The 20,197-nt window shown below is 43.5% G+C and overlaps 1 protein-coding gene across 3 annotated transcripts; it reads left to right on the forward strand.

The window, feature by feature from the left end:
- The first annotated feature begins 484 nt into the window (after positions 1-484).
- LOC311116260 (potassium-transporting ATPase alpha chain 1-like) lies at positions 485-18,645 on the forward strand. Of its 3 annotated transcripts, none has more exons than XM_084157394.1 (22): positions 485-550; positions 8,560-8,937; positions 9,031-9,090; positions 9,351-9,554; positions 10,320-10,433; positions 10,808-10,942; positions 11,292-11,409; positions 11,940-12,208; positions 12,301-12,609; positions 12,738-12,872; positions 13,046-13,238; positions 14,605-14,780; positions 14,953-15,089; positions 15,324-15,474; positions 15,633-15,801; positions 15,969-16,123; positions 16,213-16,336; positions 16,564-16,709; positions 16,875-17,008; positions 17,202-17,303; positions 17,411-17,502; positions 17,717-18,645. In XM_084157394.1, the coding sequence occupies exons 2-22, from the start codon at positions 8,806-8,808 to the stop codon at positions 17,743-17,745; spliced, it is 3,084 nt and encodes a 1,027-aa protein (XP_084013520.1). In that variant the 5' UTR covers positions 485-550; positions 8,560-8,805; the 3' UTR covers positions 17,746-18,645. The 3 variants fall into 3 exon arrangements, with proteins under 3 accessions (XP_084013520.1, XP_084013521.1, XP_084013519.1); XM_084157395.1 differs by lacking the exon at positions 485-550 and having other exon boundaries at positions 7,783-8,687; positions 8,827-8,937; XM_084157393.1 differs by lacking the exon at positions 485-550 and having other exon boundaries at positions 7,783-8,937.
- The last annotated feature ends 1,552 nt before the right edge of the window (positions 18,646-20,197 follow it).

Genomic DNA, 20,197 nt, shown 5'->3' on the forward strand with positions numbered 1-20,197 from the left:
TGTTGTTTTTTAAAGTTCAAAGGGTAAATAAATCACAAACTCTAATTTCAGACACATTTAGATCGAAAAGCCTTTTGGCTGGCAGCAGGGTACAATTAATAATCCACCTCCAACTGATCAACAAAAAAAGCATGATTAATCTAAACACTGAACATTTCTCTCTTTACCCTCTGATTTATGTATATTAGCATTTGTATCATATATATATATATATATATATATATATATATATATATTGAACACCCTCAATTGAATACCCTCAACAGAATATCAGACGAAACTCGTGGGAGGAGCTTTAGGAGGACAGGCTCATTATAATGGCAGGAATGGAATCAATGGAACGGAGTGAAACATGTTGTTTCAATGTGTTCGCTGTGTTTGGTACCATTCCATTTACTCCATTCCAGCCATTACAATGAGCCTGTCCTCCTATAGCTCCTCCCACCAGCCATCGATAGTTATTTTACATTCCTTCCACTAATCATTTTCTGCTGTGTATGTGAAAGCCTTGCCAAACCAGGGCAAGAATGGGACTGTGGCAGAGGATGAAGTAAGTTCTTAAAATATATAAATATAGAAAATATGTGTCATGGTTGTTGGCTGAAAGTTATTCTTGACATTTTGACTCTTCAAATGTTTTATTAGGAACTAAGAAACCTTCCCTATGAAATGTCTGAATAAGAGTAGGAATACAGTATAATTTTTGTCTTGATCCTTTATGCCTTTATCTACTATGTATAGATCCCCACATATACTGTAGGTGTACATGCCCTAAATTCTCCCCTTACCGGAGGTTACTTGTAGTCTATTAAGCTACATTGTTGTATTGTTCATTTCAAGGACACTAGTTTAGGTCAGGACTCTTCAGCCAGTGTATAGCCTACTGCAGTGGCGGCTCCTGAAAAAATTCTCAGGGGGGGCAATTTTTCTGATGATTTAGGTGACCTACACACATTTAAAAAAAGATATGTCCAGCAACAACATGAAGACAGGGGCAGCATATAAGTCAATACCAGAAGCATTTATTGACTGATCTCAAAAGTGTTGGCTTACCAGGGTTGGTGGAGCCCTCAGTTTCATCTTTGCCTCGCAAAGCTAACTCAAACACTCCGCAAAACTTCACACACTGGATTAGCCGGCTGAGGATGTGGCGGTTCTTGCTAATGTCGTAGTAAATATATTTGTTATAGTGAATATGGAATATGATATGTTGAGTAAAATGTTGTGCTAAGATCTATTTAGGTCAGGAGCTGGTTATAAGTTCTGTTCCTATCCAATAACAATGGACAAAAGGGTCCTATCTTGTCAGCCTTGTCAGTTTCAGTTCTCCAGTAAACTTGTGATTATCAACACTAACCTCATCGTTGTGGCGGCGGACAGCTAGCCTGTATCCCTCATCCAGTTGAGTGGGAATGTTCACTCTCCCCAAAGCAGACAATCTCAAACAGCTATCCATGTGGGTCTTTGACAGCTCATGTTTCTTAATCTTTCCTGAAAGATGGTGCATGTCCGTTACACACCAGTCGCTGTCCAAGCGGTGCTGTCTGCCGTGCCGCCTTCAGGGTGAAAGAGTAAGCAGGGGGTAGCAGAAGACTGCATTAGCTAGTTATTTTCTTTCCCATAGTTTAGTAAGGTGCGGTATTGGTATTGAACAGTAGAATGTAAACGTATCTGAGTGATTCAACTGTCACTTTTAGGATTCAGTCGCCACAGGTTTCCGGCTGGAGCCACACCTCATTATGCATAAAGAAGTCTCATTACCATACTGAAGTGGATACAAAGTAGGGGAGAGTGGGGTAAATTGAGAAAAGGGGATAATTTGAGCCAGCCTTTTTCTCGGAAACCATACACAAAGTTAATCATTTGACCAAATATTCAGGATGAGGTCATCATTTCATGGAGTCTATGAAGGAAGAAAACCACATGGTAAGCAATTTAGTTAAACAAAAAACAAAAAATCACCAAGTCAAATGAATGTATTGTGTTAGAGGTTTCATGTTGCTTGTATCTAAACCAAAGTAGATAATTTTAAGATTGTTCTATACATTAGTTGGGGTCTCTATAAGCTTCCTTGTAGCTGTGTGCCTTGGGGTAAGTTGAGCCAATGGTTGAGCCAATGGCAAGTGTTTAAAAAAATGTACAAAGTATTTGTTAGGTGTTAAGCCTGTGTTAAAAGATGCTTACAATAAAGACATAAAACGATTGTGATTGTGTTGAATTGTGTTTGGGAAATAAAGATATACATGGTTTTAAAAAGGTATTGGTAATATTTAATTCAGTACATAAATATGTAGGCAGCTTAACATATCCTGTCCCATGACTCAACATACCCCATACCTGGGCTAAGTTGTGCCAAGAGACTATTTTTTCTGGACAAGCTATGTTTTCAAAACTGTAATGTTTACATGAATTCTGATCATTTCCAGGGATACACAACATCCTGAAATATATGTAGATATATTTGATACAAAGAATACTATATTTCACTTGATGGAGTGATGCTGAATGTAAAAAATGGCTCAACTTACCCCACTCTCCCCTACAAACGCTACCTCTGCAATCCTTGAACCTCATCATGAAACCCAAAGAGCAATATCCTGTTTTTATGTTTGAATCCTTTTTAGGATTGAACAGTCAATCAGTTAATGCACTGTAATTACCCTGTTTATATTTCCCTATTGATGAGCTTTTTGAGGAATCAATGGGCAAGAAACATCAGTGTTTATCAGCAGTTTGAATAAGAATGTCTAGAGAATTTATGAAAAGCTTACGATAAGTAACACTGGTCCTTGCTCTTCATTTAATATGAACCATCTGTGTTATAACACAGACATGTTTATTGCACCGACAGGTTAATACATGGCATGGGTTTCGCAATCTCATTAATGTTCCTCTTGATGTTTACTCTGAGTGTCTAGCAGGAAATGCAGTATTTGACTATTTCAACACAGTATAATGCAATTAACCAGTTACGGTGAGCAGACTTCCCACTTTCACTGAGAATGACCATTAAAAGCAATAATTGTAAAACAATGAGAATAAACAGTAACTGTTGGTAGAGCATGGCGTTTGCAACGCCAGGGTTGTGGGTTCGATTCCCACGGGGGGCCAGTATGAAAAATGTATGCACTCACTAACTCTAAGTCGCTCTGGATAAGAGCGTCTGCTAAATTACTAAAAATGTAAAATGTAAAGTGCTGCTGTATCTATCTTTGGCTACTGATTTCTGTAGTTTAGGATGTTTATTGATTAGCATAGATTTAGTTTACAAGAAATCACATTATATTGTAGGCCTACTGAAAATCCCTCAACTTGTTAGCCCAGGTTAGGGGTACTCAAATACAATTTGTGAAAGTCCGGTCACACCAATTTGATAGGTGGCAAAGGTCCGGATGGATAATGTTATTTATCAGAGTGACTCAAACATTACATCAAAATCAAGACTAAGTTGAAAGCCCAACTGAGTTCCTTAATGATTTATTTCGGGACCCGCGGTCCGTATTGACCCGTTCTGGTCCTCCTATTGAGTATGGTTGGAAAATACAAAAGGAAATTCATATCTAAAATTAAAATTTATGCTCTATGAACTGAACCAAAAAGGAGAACCAAAACATAATGGTAGACAACACACACAGCGTCAAAGCCAGTAAGTCTGCTCACCCACATGAAAGAGTCTATTTACACACAAACCCACACAGCGTCAATGGCAGAAAGTCTTGCTCAGGGGGTCCATTGACCTGCCTTGGATGGGCGTGTCCTGGTTTATCAGTGTCACCTTGCTGCCCTCTGTTGGTTAGTGTAGCCAACTGTATAGCTTAGCTTGCCAGACTTATGTAAAGACACATGGCTAAGAACAATACTTACTGCAGTAATACTATCTACAGTAACAAGGAGGAAAATAGTATTTGGGAGCAGTAAAGATCCAAATCAAGTGGAATAGATAAACAAAAGTGAAACAAACACTCAGAAATTAACAGTAAACATTTCAAATGTTATATGTACAGTGTTGTAACAATGTGCAAATAGTCTCTCTCTCTCTCTCTCTCTCTCTCTCTCTCTCTCTCTGTCTCTCTCTCTCTCTCTCTCTCTCTCTCATTTAGTGATAACACAACCTCTGTGATCAGATAGCAGGACAAAGTATCTGGTGGACTAACGAACTCAGGTCCAGGTCCTACTGTAAATCTGTTTATCCACAGTATGTGGGCTAAAGGAGCCCCCGTAGGCCTGTATGGGAGGGGTCACCACCACTTTAGCCAGGATATTCTGACCATATATTCTGACCACTAGAGCCAGGGCTACTGTCACGCCCTGGCTCTAGGGACTCTTTTAAGTTGAGCCAGGGTGTGTAGAGTTTATGTTTTGTGCTCGTTGTGTCTAGTCTAGTTTTTGTATATCTATGTTGGCCAGAGTGGTTCTCAATCAGAGGCAACGAGTATCAGCTGTTGCTGGTTGTCTCTGATTGGGAACCATATTTAGTCAGGTGGTTTTCCCACAGTGTTTGTGGGATCTTGTTCCGTGTTGGTTTGTGTTTTGCACCTGTGGACGTCACGTATCGATTTGTTGTTTTGTTCGTGTATCATTTAATAAATAAGTATGTTCACCTTCCACGCTGCGCCTTGGTCCTCTATATCCGACGATCGTGATGGCTACAGTGCATTCAGAATGTATTTAGACCCCTTCCCTTTTCCAAAATTTTGTTAAGTTACATTCTTATTTTAAATGGATTTCTTTTTTTAAAAATCCTCATCAATCTACACACAATACCCCATAATGACAAAGCGAAAACAGGTTTTTAGATGTTTTTGGCAAATGTATTAACAATAAAAAACTGAAAACAAAGTTTTTCACAATTCCTGACATTTCATCGTAGTAAAAATTCCCTGTCCTAGGTCAGTTAGGATCACCACTTTATTTTAAGAATGTGAAATGTCAGAATAAAAGTAGAGAGAATTATTTATTTCAGTTTTTATTTCTTTCATCACATTCCCAGTGGGTCAGAAGTTTACATACACTCAATTAGTATTTGGTAGCATTGCTTTTAAATTGTTTAACTTGGGTCAAACGTTTCGGGTAGCCTTCCACAAGCTTCCCACAATAAGTTGGGTGAATTTTGGCCCATTCCTCCTGACAGAGCTGGTGTAACTGAGTCAGGTTTGTAGGCCTCCTTGCTCGCACACACTTTTTCAGTTCTGCCCACAAATGTTGTATAGGATTGAGGTCAGGGCTTTGTGATGGCCACTCCAATATCTTGACTTTGTTGTCCTTAAGCCATTTTGCCACAACTTTGGAAGTATGCTTGGGGTCATTGTTCATTTGGAAGACCCATTTGCGACCAAGCTTTAACTTCCTGACTGATGTCTTGAGATGTTGCTTCAATATATCCACATAATTTTCCTTCCTCATGATGCCATCTATTTTGTGAAGTGCACCAGTCCCTCCTGCAGCAAAGTACCCCCACAGCATGATGCTGCCAACCCCGTGCTTCACAGTTGGGATGGTGTTCTTCGGGTTGCAAGCATCCCCCTTTTTCCTCCAAACATAACGATGGTCATTATGGCCAAAAAGTTCTATTTTTGTTTCATCAGACCAGAGGACACTTCTCCAAAAAGTATGATCTTTGTCCCCATGTGCAGTTGCAAACCGTAGTCTGGCTTTTTTATGGCGGTTTTGGAGCAGTGGCTTCTTCCTTGCTGAGCGGCCTTTCAGGTTATGTCGATATAGGACTCGTTTTACTGTGGATATAGATACTTTTGTACCTGTTTCCTCCAGCATCTTCACAAGGTCCTTTGCTGTTGTTCTGGGATTGATTTGCACTTTTCGCACCAAAGTACGTTCATCTCTAGGAGACAGAATGCGTCTCCTTCCTGAGCGTTATGACGGCTGCGTGGTCCCATGGTGTTTATACTTGCGTACAATTGTTTGTACAGATGAACGTGGTACCTTCAGGTGTTTGGAAATTGCTCCCAAGGATGAACCAGACTTGTGGAGGTCTACCATTTCTTTTCTGAGGTCTTGGCTGAGGGACTGGGAGACTAGTCAGGGTCGAGGGAAAGATGAACGGAGCAAAGTACAGAGAGATCCTGAAAATAGCTGTTTAGCGACGCTCCCCATCCAACCTGACAGCGCTTGAGAGGATCTGCAGAGAAGAACGGGAGAAACTCCCCAAATACAGGTGTGCCAAGCTTGTACCGTCATACCCAAGAACACTCGAGGCTGTAATCGCTGCAAAAGGTGCTTCAACAAAGTATTGAGTAAAGGGTCTGAATACTTATGTAAATGTGAAGAAAAAAAAATGTGCTTTGTCATTATGGGGTATATTGTGTAGGTTGATGAAGATAAAAAAAAAAAATCAATTTTAGAATAAGGCTGTAATGTAACAAAATATGGAAAAAGTCAAGGGGTCTGAATACTTTCCAAATGCACTGTACATATTGAACTTCCATCCTCTCAGGCCAGGGGCTCAACAATGTGTGAATTAATGGTTGGATCAGAATCGCTGTTATAGTCATTGGCCAGCACAGAGAATTAAGTAACCCCACAAGTCCAAATCCCTATCTCCATCCATGGCTAATTTAGGAAAGGGCAATTTTAGCTAGCTAGCTAGCCATCGGAGGACAACAACACAACAAGATGCAACAATTCAAGTTTTTCTGTCAATGACCTATGCTCTCAATGGGATTTGATAGGAGTGACGCCAAAATCCAATCTGGTTTCCCTTGACACTTTTTTGGGGTGCGCCAGGACCACTCACAGTTGAGCTCACTCAGTTGTGAAACACAGAGAGACGAAAGATAAATTATTGTATGTTTTTTATTTTATTATTGGTAAATGTTTCTGGGAAGCCTGGCTTCCCTTGGCATCCATGAATACACGCCACTGTCAATTAAATATTTGATCTCCATACAGTTTTCTGTTTCCAAAACTATAATCTGTAACAAACAGAGTGGATTGCGTTTTGTAGACTTTACCCTTTGCCAAAGTTTCTAAAAATGGTTTTGGGCAAATGGAGTTATTACACATGCGCACTTCACAGAGTAGGTGTTCCCTAACGGAAATATGCAATTAAATGCTAGAACGCGCCAATAGGATCTCACTAGCTCGTGCTTGACTCTGCCCACCTCCTTGCTTGTTCTGACCGTGATGATTAATTTGCTCCAATTGGAAACAACAGGCTTTGGTCTATCTTGGGTTAGTTATAAAAATCACCTGTTCAGGGTGCTTACAGTACATGTCTTACAAACATGATGGAAAATGATTGATAATTTGGCAGATGACAGAGTTCACTAGATGGAAATTGCCCGGTGAATAAACATTATTTCACTTAATTCAATAAAAGTTATAATAGGCATAGCGGTATATCAATTACAGTTCTAAAAGTATTACGTCAGTTCATCTCCCGCCCACTGGTGTCTTTGTGATGGGAACATGTTGCAGTACATAAGAGGTTGTGAGTGTCAATGCATTTTTTATGTTCAACTGTCCTTTCCTTATAAGGGCAGATGACGCAGCAGTGATGCCAATGGTGTGCCACCATCACACCTTTCATTTTTACATTTTAGTCATTTAGCAGACGCTCTTATCCAGAGCGACTTACAGTTAGTGAATACATATATATATTTTTTATACTGGCCCCCCTTGGGATTTGGAACCCACAACCCTGGCGTTGCAAACACCATGCTCTATCAACTGAGCTACATCCCTGCCGGCCATTCCCTCCCCTACCCTGGACGACGCTGGGCCAATTGTGCGCCGCCCATGAGTCTCCCGGTCGCGGCCGGCTGCGACAGAGCCTGGATTCGAACCAGGATCTCTAGTGGCACAGTTAGCACTGCGATGCAGTGCCTTAGACCACTGCACCACTCAGGAGACTTTCAGCAGTCTGAGGCACAAATAAGTATTTACACACTCTTCCACTGATAAGGTGTTCTCACATTGGCCCCTAAGCAGGAAATGTAGAAAAACGGTCCCCATTTCTAAATGCTTATAGCCCTGGCATGACCATACCACTGTATTTTATTTGAATTGACCATTACAGTTTTTTACAGTGATATATTCTGTAAGTTAAGCCCTCCTGAGGGCAGATAATGAACTATAGTATATAGAAGGCATTTGAATCTACTTCTCACTAGATGTGTTTCATCCAATTCATGTCTTCTGTATCTGTACCAGTCATTGTCTCAGTGTCAATGTATCAGTCAATTAATGGGTATCTGAGTTGAGAAGAAAATCATCCTTGATGTAATACAGATTTGGCCTATCACAAGTGAAAGAAGTAGTTGTGACTTTGGAATGGCATTGACCTTCTTGGTAGCTTTACAGTTAATCAGGGAATGTAGAAAGTGTGTATTCTGATAAGACTGGTACAAGCCCTACGCACAAGGCCATTGGCACTGATATGAAAGAGCCACCAAAGTGGGTAGGGGACGCGTTGCCACTAACCTTAATAGGGGTGACATTGGCTGCACTTAAAATGGCACTGCCATTTTGGGGCGGGTAGAGAAGGTGAAGGTGGTGCAGTAGTATATAAAGCTGAGCCAACAGTCTGGTCCTGCTCTGGAGGTTGGGGATTTTACTGTGAGGAACGTCCCTAGTGTGGATATAAAGACGCTTCCAAGATTTCGGGGGAAAAGAGGACTGAGCGTTGGACTTCAATTGATTTGGGCAGGCCCTCCACCATGAGTAAAGGGGTAGGTGACCCATTTATGTGATTAATCAAAGCGCTGATCAAATTGCCATAAATTAAATGTGATTTTCCTTCAATGATCAAGGATATTGTTTATTCACCCCCTGGCAAGATGATACAGGATGTCATTTCTTTGTCTTCAGGACTCTTACGACATGTTTGAGATTAATGGAGAGGTGGACATCAAGATGAAGAAAAAGAAGAAGATGAAGAAAAAGGATAGGCTAGAGGGCATGAAGAAGGAGATGGACATTGTGAGTGTAATTCACAAGACCAAAAGGAAATGAAATGGGACAGAATTGCAGCATAAATACATTGTAGCTTTTACAGTCTGTCAATCTTTACAGGATGACCACGAGATCACAATAGAAGAGCTAGAGATGAGGTATACCACCAGTGTTACCAAGGTAACTAAACTACCATGGGGTTTCTGTCTGTGCCTGTGTCTATGTCTATGTCTGTGTCTTTGTCTTTGTCTGTCTGTCTGTCTGTCTGTCTGTCTGTCTGTCTGTCTGTCTGTCTGTCTGTCTGTCTGTCTGTGTCTGTTTGTCTGTCTGTCTGTCTTTGTGATGAAACAGACTGCTGCTAATATAGAGTAAATGCTCGCTCTCTCCCTCTCCCTCTCTCTCACTCTCTCCCCCCTCCTCCTCACCTTCCCTCCCCTCAGGGCCTGACCTCCAGCAAAGCCGTGGAGGTTCTGGAGCGGGATGGCCCCAACGAACTGCTTCCCCCCAAAGGGACCCCAGAGTATGTCAAGTTTGCCCGCCAGTTGGCCGGAGGGCTGCAGTGTCTGATGTGGGTGGCAGCCGTCATCTGCTTCATTGCTTTCGGCATCGAGTTCTCCAGGGGAACCCTCGGCTGCTTTGACGATGTGAGGAGGAGGGAGCGGGGAAAGAAAAAGGGGGAGGAGAGGAGGAGAGAGGAAGGGTAGGAGTAGGGGGAGGAGAGAGGTGGAGGAAGAGGTGGAGTACGAGACTATAGGGCAGGAATGTTGAACAATATTAGAATAGTGAGGAAAGGATTGTTGACAGATGGATAAGGAGAGAGTTGAAGCGTCCGCTAAAGTTACACTGGGAGGATGAAGGAGGGGCTAAAGTTACACTGGGAGGGTGAAGGAGAGGCTAAAGTTACACTGAGAGGGTGAAGGAGAGGCTAAAGGTACACTGGGAGGCAGAATGAGAGGCTAAAGTTACACTGGGAGGCTGAAGGAGAGGCTAAAGTTACACTGAGAGGGTGAAGGAGAGGCTAAAGTTACACTGAGAGGGTGAAGGAGAGGCTAAAGTTACACTGAGAGGGTGAAGGTGAGGCTAAAGTTACACTGGGAGGCTGAAGGAGAGGCTAAAGTTACACTGAGAGGGTGAAGGAGAGGCTAAAGTTACACTGGGAGGCTGAAGGAGAGGCTAAAGTTACACTGAGAGGGTGAAGGAGAGGCTAAAGTTACACTGGGAGGCTGAAGGAGAGGCTAAAGTTACACTGAGAGGGTGAAGGAGAGGCTAAAGTTGCACTGGGAGGCTGAAGGAGCAAGTACTGAATGTGAAGAAAGGGGAATATATACGATAACAACATGTATTACAGCTTCAACATATTGTGACTGTTTGTTTCATCACTATTTCTCTGTGACCACACCTGTCTACAGCTGTACCTCGCCATCACTCTGATCACTGTTGTTGTGGTGACTGGCTGTTTCGGTTACTACCAAGAGTTTAAGAGCACCAACATCATCGCCAGCTTCAAAAATCTAGTGCCACAGGTAAAGATATGGAAATACATTATAACTAGAGAAATACATTATAACCAAGGAAATACATTGTAACTAAGGAAATACATTGTAACTAGGGAAATACATTATAACTAGGGAAATACATTATAACTAAAGAAATACATTATAACTAGGGCCATGAGTATTTCCTGAACATGTTACCAGACCAGGAAAAACTCCTGGCCCTGAATACCCATACAACAGTTACTTTGTTATTGTAAGAAACTGTTTACTTTCATGACAAATATATTCCTTTCATCAAGACAGATCATAATCCACTCACTACAGCACTGAGCCAAGGCAGTCAGTCCATCAATCAATCATTGAAATCCTGGGATTTGGTATAACCATCTATCTCTTTCTAGCAAGCCCTGGTGATCCGTGATGGGCAGAAGAACCAGATCAATGCCATGGACCTGGTGGTGGGAGACCTGGTGGAGATCAAGGGCGGCGACCGTGTGCCTGCTGACATCCGCATCATCTTTGCCCAGGGCTGTAAGGTAGGTACACTAGGCCACCAGTTCCCATTATAGACCACTAACACAGTTTCAATGGCTAAGGGTGTTGATGAAGGTTGAGCAGGAATGTGAACATAGAGCTAGGATTAGGGCTAGGATTAGGGCTAGGATTAATATTAGGGTTATAGAGTTAGGGTTAGGGCTGAAGCTAGGATTAGGGTTGATCCGGGATGTGGACATGAAGCCATAGTTAGGGTTAGGGTTGACTCGGGATGTGAACATGAAGTTAGGGCTAGGGTTAGGGTTAGGTTATGCAGAAGACCTCGGTTTGAACCCTGGTTGATTTCATATGTTATAACCCTGATTTCCTTGATCTCATCATCCCCTCCAGGTGGATAACTCATCCCTGACAGGAGAGTCAGAGCCCCAGAGCAAAACCCCAGAGTGTACCCACGAGAACCCCCTAGAGACCAAGAACATCGCCTTCTTCTCCACCACCTGCCTGGAAGGTAGACACTGAGGGAAGGACGGCTCATAATAATGGCTGGAATGGAGTCAATGGAATGGCATCAAACATCATGGAAACAATGTGTTTGATGAGTTTGATACCATTCCATTTATTCCGTACGATGAGCCCGTCCTCCCCAATTAAGTTGCCACCAACCTCCTGAGCTACACACACACATAAACACATACACACACACACTGGCATGCAGACACACATACACGCTGCCACCACTGCCTGAAAGGTACTACAGACAGACTCCAGAGGAGGTTGGTGGGAGGAGCTATAGGAGGACGGGCTCATTTTAATGGCTGGAATGGAATAAATGGAACAGAGTCTGATGTGTTTGGTAGTATTGGTACCATTCCATATATTCCAGCCTCCTCTGACAGACACACACCCCTTATTCAATCACACACAGAAAATATTCACACAGAAACACTTACACTCATAACAACACAAATTAGCAAAAACATCAACATCATAATCACAATGTAATCTAAAATCCCTTTTCCTCTGCTTGGCCCCTACCAGGAGTGGCCACAGGAACGGTCATCAACACGGGTGACCGCACCATCATTGGCCGCATTGCCAGTTTGGCGTCAGGCGTAGGCAATGAGAAGACACCAATTGCCATAGAGATTGAGCATTTTGTTGACATCATTGCTGGGCTGGCCATCTTCTTTGGATTCACCTTCTTCGTGGTGGCCATGTTTATTGGCTATGCCTTCCTGGAGGCTATGATCTTCTTCATGGCCATCGTGGTGGCCTATGTACCTGAGGGGCTGCTGGCTACTGTCACTGTGAGTCAACACTGAGGCTCTGGTCTGTCTAGGCCTTCATCAAGTTGGTTATTAACAGTTTTCATCCACCTCCTCCCTCTCTCTCCCCCCAGGTGTGTCTGTCGCTGACGGCCAAGCGACTGGCCAGGAAGAACTGTGTGGTGAAGAACCTGGAGGCTGTGGAGACCCTGGGCTCCACCTCGGTCATCTGCTCCGACAAGACGGGCACTCTGACCCAGAACAGGATGACCGTTGCCCACCTGTGGTTCGACAATGTGGTCCATGCCGCAGACACCACAGAGGACCAATCAGGTCAGAGCTTTGACCAATCATCCGAGACATGGCGATCGTTGGCAAGAGTGGCAGGACTCTGTAACCGGGCCATCTTCAAACCCAACCAGGAGTCTCTACCTATTCCTAGGGTGAGCAGATCGATACCAGCCTCAACAGACACATTGGCAAACATATTCATTCTCAAACACAGCATCAATTAAAAACTAGATGATTTATGATGTAAACACCTTTTTTCATATACACCTATGTGCAACAGAGAATAGTGGTGGGCGACGCCTCAGAGACGGCTCTGCTGAAGTTCACTGAGCTGGCCATAGGGAACATGATGGAATACAGGGAGCGATTCAAAAAGGTTGTTGAAGTACCATTCAACTCCACCAACAAGTTCCAGGTAAGAGGCCTGATTTTCTGATCTGATTTCAAGTCAGTCTGTTGAAAGTGTGTTATATAATCTATAGTATGTTGTATAGGTGTATCATGTGACCATTAGAATTACCTTAATGGCGTTACCAGAATGAGCTATTTGTGTTTGAATTATACTCTCTCTCCCCCGGTGGCGAGAAGCTGTCAGTGCATGAGTTGGAGGACCCCATGGACCTGCGCTACCTGCTGGTGATGAAGGGGGCGCCAGAGAGGATCTTGGAGCGCTGCTCCACCATCCTGATCAAGGGCCAGGAGCTGCCCCTGGACGAACAGTGGAGAGAGGCCTTCCAAACCGCATACATGGACTTGGGGAGCCTGGGGGAGAGAGTGCTGGGTAAGGGACTGTGTTGGGGAGTAGTGAACTACATGTAGGCTCTGTCGCAGCCGGCCGCGACCGGGAGACTCATGGGCGGCGCACAATTGGCCCAGCGTCGTCCAGGGTAGGGGAGGGAATGGCCGGCAGGGATGTAGCTCAGTTGATAGAGCATGGCGTTTGCAACGCCAGGGTTGTGGGTTCGATTCCCACGGGGGGCAGTATAAAAAAAATATGTATTCACTAACTGTAAGTCGCTCTGGATAAGAGCGTCTGCTAAATGACTAAAATGTAAATGTAATTCAACTAGTAATTTTTTTAGTAGCTTGGTAGTAGTTGAATTAAATTCAAATCTTGGAAGTGTTTTCAGTAGTTTTACTTTTTTAGTGTTACTTTTTTGCCATGTAGCATTGTAGCTAACTACTGGAACTACACACTACTTTTTTGGGCTAAAATAAAATAAAATATGGGTGACCGGTGAAGTAGGCAAGAATTTTCTTAAATTTTTTTGGCATCAGACCTGCCTAATGTTTTGTGTTTACATTTTAGTCATTTAGCAGACACGACTTATATTGGCCCCCCATGGGAATCGAACCCACAACCCTGGCCATGCTCTACATCCCTGCCAGCCATTCCCTCCAATACCCTGGGCCAATTGTGCGCCGCCCCATGGGTTTCCCGGTCGCAGCCGGCTACGACAGAGCCTGGATTCGAACCAGGATCTCTAGTGGCACAGCTAGCACTGCGATGCAGTGCCTTAGACCACTGCGCCACTCATCTGACTGCAGAATGATCTGTTCTTGCAATTTGTAGTCTATGACGTTTCAGATATAATAATTTAACACAAAGTGAGTTTGGATGTAGTGAACTACTTTTTCTAAGTAACTTTAGTTAAGTAAACTATGTTTTTCTTAATGGTAGCTTTAGTGTAGCTTAACTTCTTACATTTTAGTCATTTAGCAGATGCTCTTATCCAGAGCGACTTACAGTTAGTGAGTACATACATTTTTCATACTGGCCCCCTGTTGCAAACGCCATGCTCTACCAGCTGAGCTACACGGGGCCGTGTGAATTAATTCTTCCAGTGTGAATTAATTTGTAGCTTGATAAGCTATATTTTCAGAGTAGCTTCCCCAACAGTGGTAAGGGACCATACAAGGCTATAGGAAACCATGCAGGAATGCTGTAGGAACAAGCCAAGAGAGAAAAGCAACAGGATCAATTGACTACAAGAGAGGATGAGGGGAGAAAAATTACATCTAAATAATGTGAAAATACAAAATAGTACCACAGAAGCTCAGGGGAAATTGGTACCTTAATGGTGTCTCTTCTATGGGCCCATAAAAACCCATTAACCCCTCCAATCTGTCCAAACATTTGTCTCCAGGTTTCTGTCACATCTATCTGAATGAGAATGAGTTCCGTCGTGGTTACAAGTTTGACTCTGATGAGATGAACTTCACCACGTCTGGTTTGTGTTTCGCTGGACTCATCTCCATGATCGACCCGCCCCGCGCCACTGTGCCAGACGCTGTCATGAAGTGCCGCACGGCTGGAATAAGGGTACGAGGGTCAAATGGGGGAGAGATTGAGCAAAGGAGAAAGACAGAAAGAGAGAAAGGGAGAGAGAGAGAGAGAGTTAGAACATAGCTAATACAAGGTAACAGACCCTCACAGTCTCTCTCATTGTGTCACATCAACCTACATCAACTCATTCCACTGTGAACTCCCTCAGGTAGTCATGGTGACGGGCGACCACCCGATCACGGCCAGAGCCATCGCAGCCAACGTTGGCATCATCACAGAGGGCAGTGAGACAGTAGAGGACATCGCCACCAGGAAACGCATCCCCGTGGAGCAGGTCAACAGGAGGTGGGTCTTGGTCCCCAACACCAACACGGTATGGCAGGGTTAGGATTCTGACTCTCACTGTGGTTGATTCATCTCCTGTGACAGATTTGACTATTTATACAGAGTTTGTATATCAAATAAGAAGGAGTGAGAACTCCTAAAACTTCTTGGAGGTAATATCGCCCTGTCAGTGGATTTGACATGTCTATTCTAATCTATCATATTCTAATCTAATCTATTCTATGTGGTCTTCAGGGATGCCCGTGCCTGTGTGATCAGTGGCGGTCAGCTGAAGGACATGAGCAGTGAGGAGCTGGACGAAGCGTTGAGGAGTCACCCTGAAATGGTGTTCGCCCGCACCTCCCCCCAGCAGAAACTCATCATCGTGGAGAGCTGCCAGCGCCTGGTGAGCCCCCCCCCCACACCAATACCAAGACTTTAGTCACACTGCATTCCAGAGAGGTTTTTGGTTTTGCTTACCCTTCTTTTTTGTCATGTTATCTCTCTCAAACCCTCTCATCCCATCTCTTTCTCTCTCACTCTCTCACTTTCTCTCTCACTAAGGGCTCCATTGTGGCTGTGACAGGTGATGGGGTGAACGACTCCCCTGCGTTGAAAAAGGCAGACATCGGTATTGCCATGGGCATAGCTGGCTCTGACGCAGCCAAGAATGCAGCTGACATGATTCTGCTGGATGACAACTTTGCCTCCATCGTCACAGGGGTGGAGCAGGGTGAGTGAGAGTGTCTTAGCAAATCACAAAAAAATTGCCATTTTAACAGGCTGATTACAATTTAAATGTATCCTGTGAACCAATATTTGGTTTCACAAAGTTAAGCCTTCATGATACTAAGTAATAATGATATTGAGGGAATGATTTCGACCATATTTGACACCCAGGCCGTCTGATCTTTGACAACCTGAAGAAGTCCATTGCGTACACGCTGACTAAGAACATTCCGGAGCTCACGCCCTACCTCATCTACATCACTGTCAGCGTTCCTCTGCCATTGGGCTGCATCACCATCCTCATGATCGAGCTGGCCACTGACATCGTGAGTCTCCTCCTCTTCCTCACCCCTCATCTCCCTGCTCTCTAAGACCACTCTAGAATGATGCCGATTCTTCTTCTTCTATCCCACAGTTTCCCTCTGTGTCTCTGGCCTATGAGAAGGCAGAGAGTGATATTATGCATCTGAAACCCAGGAACCCGCGTAAGGATAGGTTGGTGAATGAAGCTCTGGCTGCCTACTCCTACTTCCAGATTGGTGAGGGTTCATGTCTGTTCCTGTAGTATGTAAATATCTGGAAGAGGCCTTGCTTTTTCACTAGGTCCTTTGAGCTCGATTGATCCTTGAAGCTGAATGGTTTATTGACCAATATTCAAGGTGATAATCTACAAATAGTCTAATAGTACATTTTTCATGTTCAATTTTCTCCTCCCTCCCTCTCTTTTTGTTTCTCTCTCCCCCTTTCCCCCTCTTCCCTTCTCCAGGAGCGATCCAGTCTTTCGCTGGTTTCACAGACTACTTTACAGCGATGGCCCAGGAGGGCTGGTATCCCCTGCTGTGTGTGGGGCTCAGGTCCCATTGGGAGAACGTCCATCTGCAGGACCTGCAGGACAGCTATGGCCAGGAGTGGGTGAGTGTGTGTGGCTTACTGTAGGATAGATATGGCCAGGAGGGGCTTAGTGTGTGTGTGTCTTATGGCCAGGGGTGGCGAGTGCGTGTGGCATTACAGCGCCCTCACTTACCTGTACCTCCTGGAAATGCCTGTTGAAAATCTCCTGTCTTGTCTGTTCTGCAGACATATGCCCAGCGTCTGTATCAGCAGTACACCTGCTACACTGTCTTCTTCATCAGTATCGAGATCTGCCAGATTGCTGACGTGTTGATCAGGAAAACCCGCCGTCTGTCCATCTTCCAGCAGGGCTTCTTTAGGTCAGTGGATGGTGACTGCAGGGAACAAATGTCTCTTACTCCCTACATACAATCATATACTCCATTTTATGTCTCGTTCATGAAAGGATGGTGGCAGAGAAGGCTTCCAACAAAATAACTTGGGATGTGTCAATCTTAATGGGGCTAATAAAACATTGTTTGATCATCCTCCATGTTTTCCCTTTGTGTGCAGGAACAAGGTGCTGGTGAGTGCCATCGTCTTCCAGCTGTTACTGGGTAACCTGCTGTGCTACTGCCCAGGGATGCCTAACATTTTCAACTTCATGCCCATTAGGTACTGTTACACTCTTTTTTACTTAAATGGTTGTCGATTCATCTTCTCTGTCATTGTTTTGATGGCTTTCATGTTGGTTTGTTCATGCGTGTAACTCCCCCTTACAGGGGCCAATGGTGGTTCGTTCCAATCCCGTACGGAATTCTAATCTTCGTCTATGACGAGATCAGGAAGCTGGGGGTCAGAAGACATCCAGGAAGTAAGTAACCATGCTTGCCTCTGTCTTATCCATTCATTCATCCATGCATCTATCCATCCATTCATCCACCCACCCACCCACCCATCCATCCACACACCCACCAACCCACCCACCCATCCATCCATCCATCCATCCATCCATCTATTTATCATCTATCCATCCATTTCTTGCAGTAGTCCACCCTAATTCTGATTATTTCCATTCCCTCTCACAGGTTGGTGGGACCAGGAGCTGTATTATTGAGAGAAGAGGGCAGATATCTAGACCAGAGCCATTGGTAGACAGACGCAGGTTAGCGTTTTTCATCATGAATCTTGTTCTGGAGGCAGCTCTGCTCTGCAGAGTGGTCACTAGCTGGCAAAGACACAAAGTCATAAAATCAGTTTTTAATCCTAACCCTAACCTTAACCCTAACCTTAACCACACTGCTAACCCTAGCTAATGGCTAACCCTAAACTTATTTTTGTTTTCATGAACTTTTACAATATAGCCAATTTGACTTTAAAGCTGCCCTAAGAGGAAATCGCTCAGTTCTGCCTCTAGGACAAGACTCATGACAATAAACGTAAACCTGCTATACAGACGGAGTCTGGCTAGCAAACTATCCTCCGTCTTGGCCCCAAACATTCCATTACAAACATTGGTGCCATGGTGTCCATTAGAATTTAAATATCAAACAAGGTTTGCCAAACTCTGTTCAAGTATAGCTCTGAATATCCTAAACCATTTCTGATATGGAACCAAATCTTATACATTGAAACAATAACCATAAATTCTTATGTGATATGTTTTTAAAGACACCTCCATGTTCTAATACAAAAAATAGAATGCTTGATGTGAGTTTGTCATGTCAAATTTAATTTAGAATAATAATAATAATAATAATAATATGCCATTTAGCAGACGCTTTTATCCAAAGCGACTTACAGTCATGCGTGCATACATTTTTGTGTATGGGTGGTCCCGGGGATCCAACCCACTAGAATCCTTTCCTTTGCTTCTGAATTCCATTGCCTTTTTATGTATAACATCAAACATATTTGCCATCAAGGGTTCTTTCTTGGTGATAATGTTGGTGATACAGTAGCCTATATGCATTGTATTTCTGTATTTGTATGAATAAAGTGTGTCAAATATAATGTATTGTATGACTTCATATTCTAGAGAGATACCTGAAATGTTTCTCCACCATTATAATTTCAATTCAAATTAATGAATCACTTTTATTAAAAGCCAGAGACACTCAGGGGTTTGTCCATTGTGTAGCTCAGTCTACCTCTGGTTGATCTAATCTTATCCTGTCCTACATCTGTCCACACAGCATCAGACCGTCTGCTTGGCTGTGGGTGGCTGAGCTGGGCTGCCATTGGCTGAGCTGGGTTGTGGGTAGGCTACTCCCCTCCCTCCAGGATGACTTTACAGAATTCACTTCCTGACTCCATTGATGTTGCTGCTTTCCTTAGGAGAACGATATTGTGAAAGAAAATAATTAGATTCATCAAGTAGCTGATAGGCTCATTATCCTTGTTATTGGCCTTTCCCTATTTCTGTGCATTAACAACACCGGTATGCAACAGTAATGTGCCCGCCAGAATGAGTGGTACCTTTAAGCATTTTTTTAATTCTCAAATCCATAATATAGCTTTGACACCTCCACAGTGAAAAAAGCTTGAGGGATATGATGTCATTGATGTACTTCCTTTCCTTTGGGTCATTTCAACGCACTACCACACGATGGGGCCATTGAGGAAAGTAGACTACAGTGTGTTCTTGGTTTGACACAATGACTATGGTTTGACAGCTAATTGGCTTCACATATTATTATTCCTATACATTTAGATATTTTTGCGCCACTCACCATATGTGATGTAACATTTAATATACACCCTGTTCAGTCAGATTAGAGATGAATCTAGTCAACTTCAAAACTCAACGTTTAATAAGCTGTAGACCACACTATTTACCAAGAGAGTTTTTATCTATATTTTTCATAGCTGTCTATAAGATTGCACTCAATGAGCTGAATAAGGCCATAACTAAACAGGAAAACACTCATCCAGAGGCAGTGCTCCTAGTGGCCGGGGACTTTAATGCAGGGAAACTTAAATCCGTTCTACCTTATTTCTACCAGCATGTTAAATGTGCAACCAGAGGAAAAAAAACTCTAGACCACCTTTACTCCACACACAGAGACGCATACAAAGCTCTCCCTCGCCCTCCATTTGACAAATCTGACCATAACTATATCCTCCTGATTCCTGCTTATAAGCAAAAACTAAAGCAGGAAGCACCAGTGACTCGGTTAATAAAAAAGTGGTCAGATGACGCAGATGCTAAGCTACAGGACTGTTTTGCTAGCACAGACTGGAACATGTTCCGGGATTCTTCAGATAGCACTGAGGAGTACACCACATCAGTCACTGGCTTCATCAATAAGTGCATCGATGACGTCGTCCCCACAGTGACCGTACGTACACCAACCAGAAGCCATGGATTACAGGCAACATCCGCACTGAACTAAAAGGTAGAGCTGCCGCTTTCAAGGAGCGGGACTCTAACCTGGACGCTTATAAGAAATCCCGCTATGCCCTCCGACGAACCGTCAAACAGGCAAAGAGTCAATACAGGACTAAGATTGAATCACACTACACTGGCTCTGACACTCGTCGGCTGTGGCAGGGCTTGAAAACTATTA

This window comes from Coregonus lavaretus (assembly GCF_964263955.1).
Source record: "Coregonus lavaretus genome assembly, chromosome: 3".
Lineage (NCBI taxonomy): Eukaryota > Metazoa > Chordata > Actinopteri > Salmoniformes > Salmonidae > Coregonus > Coregonus lavaretus.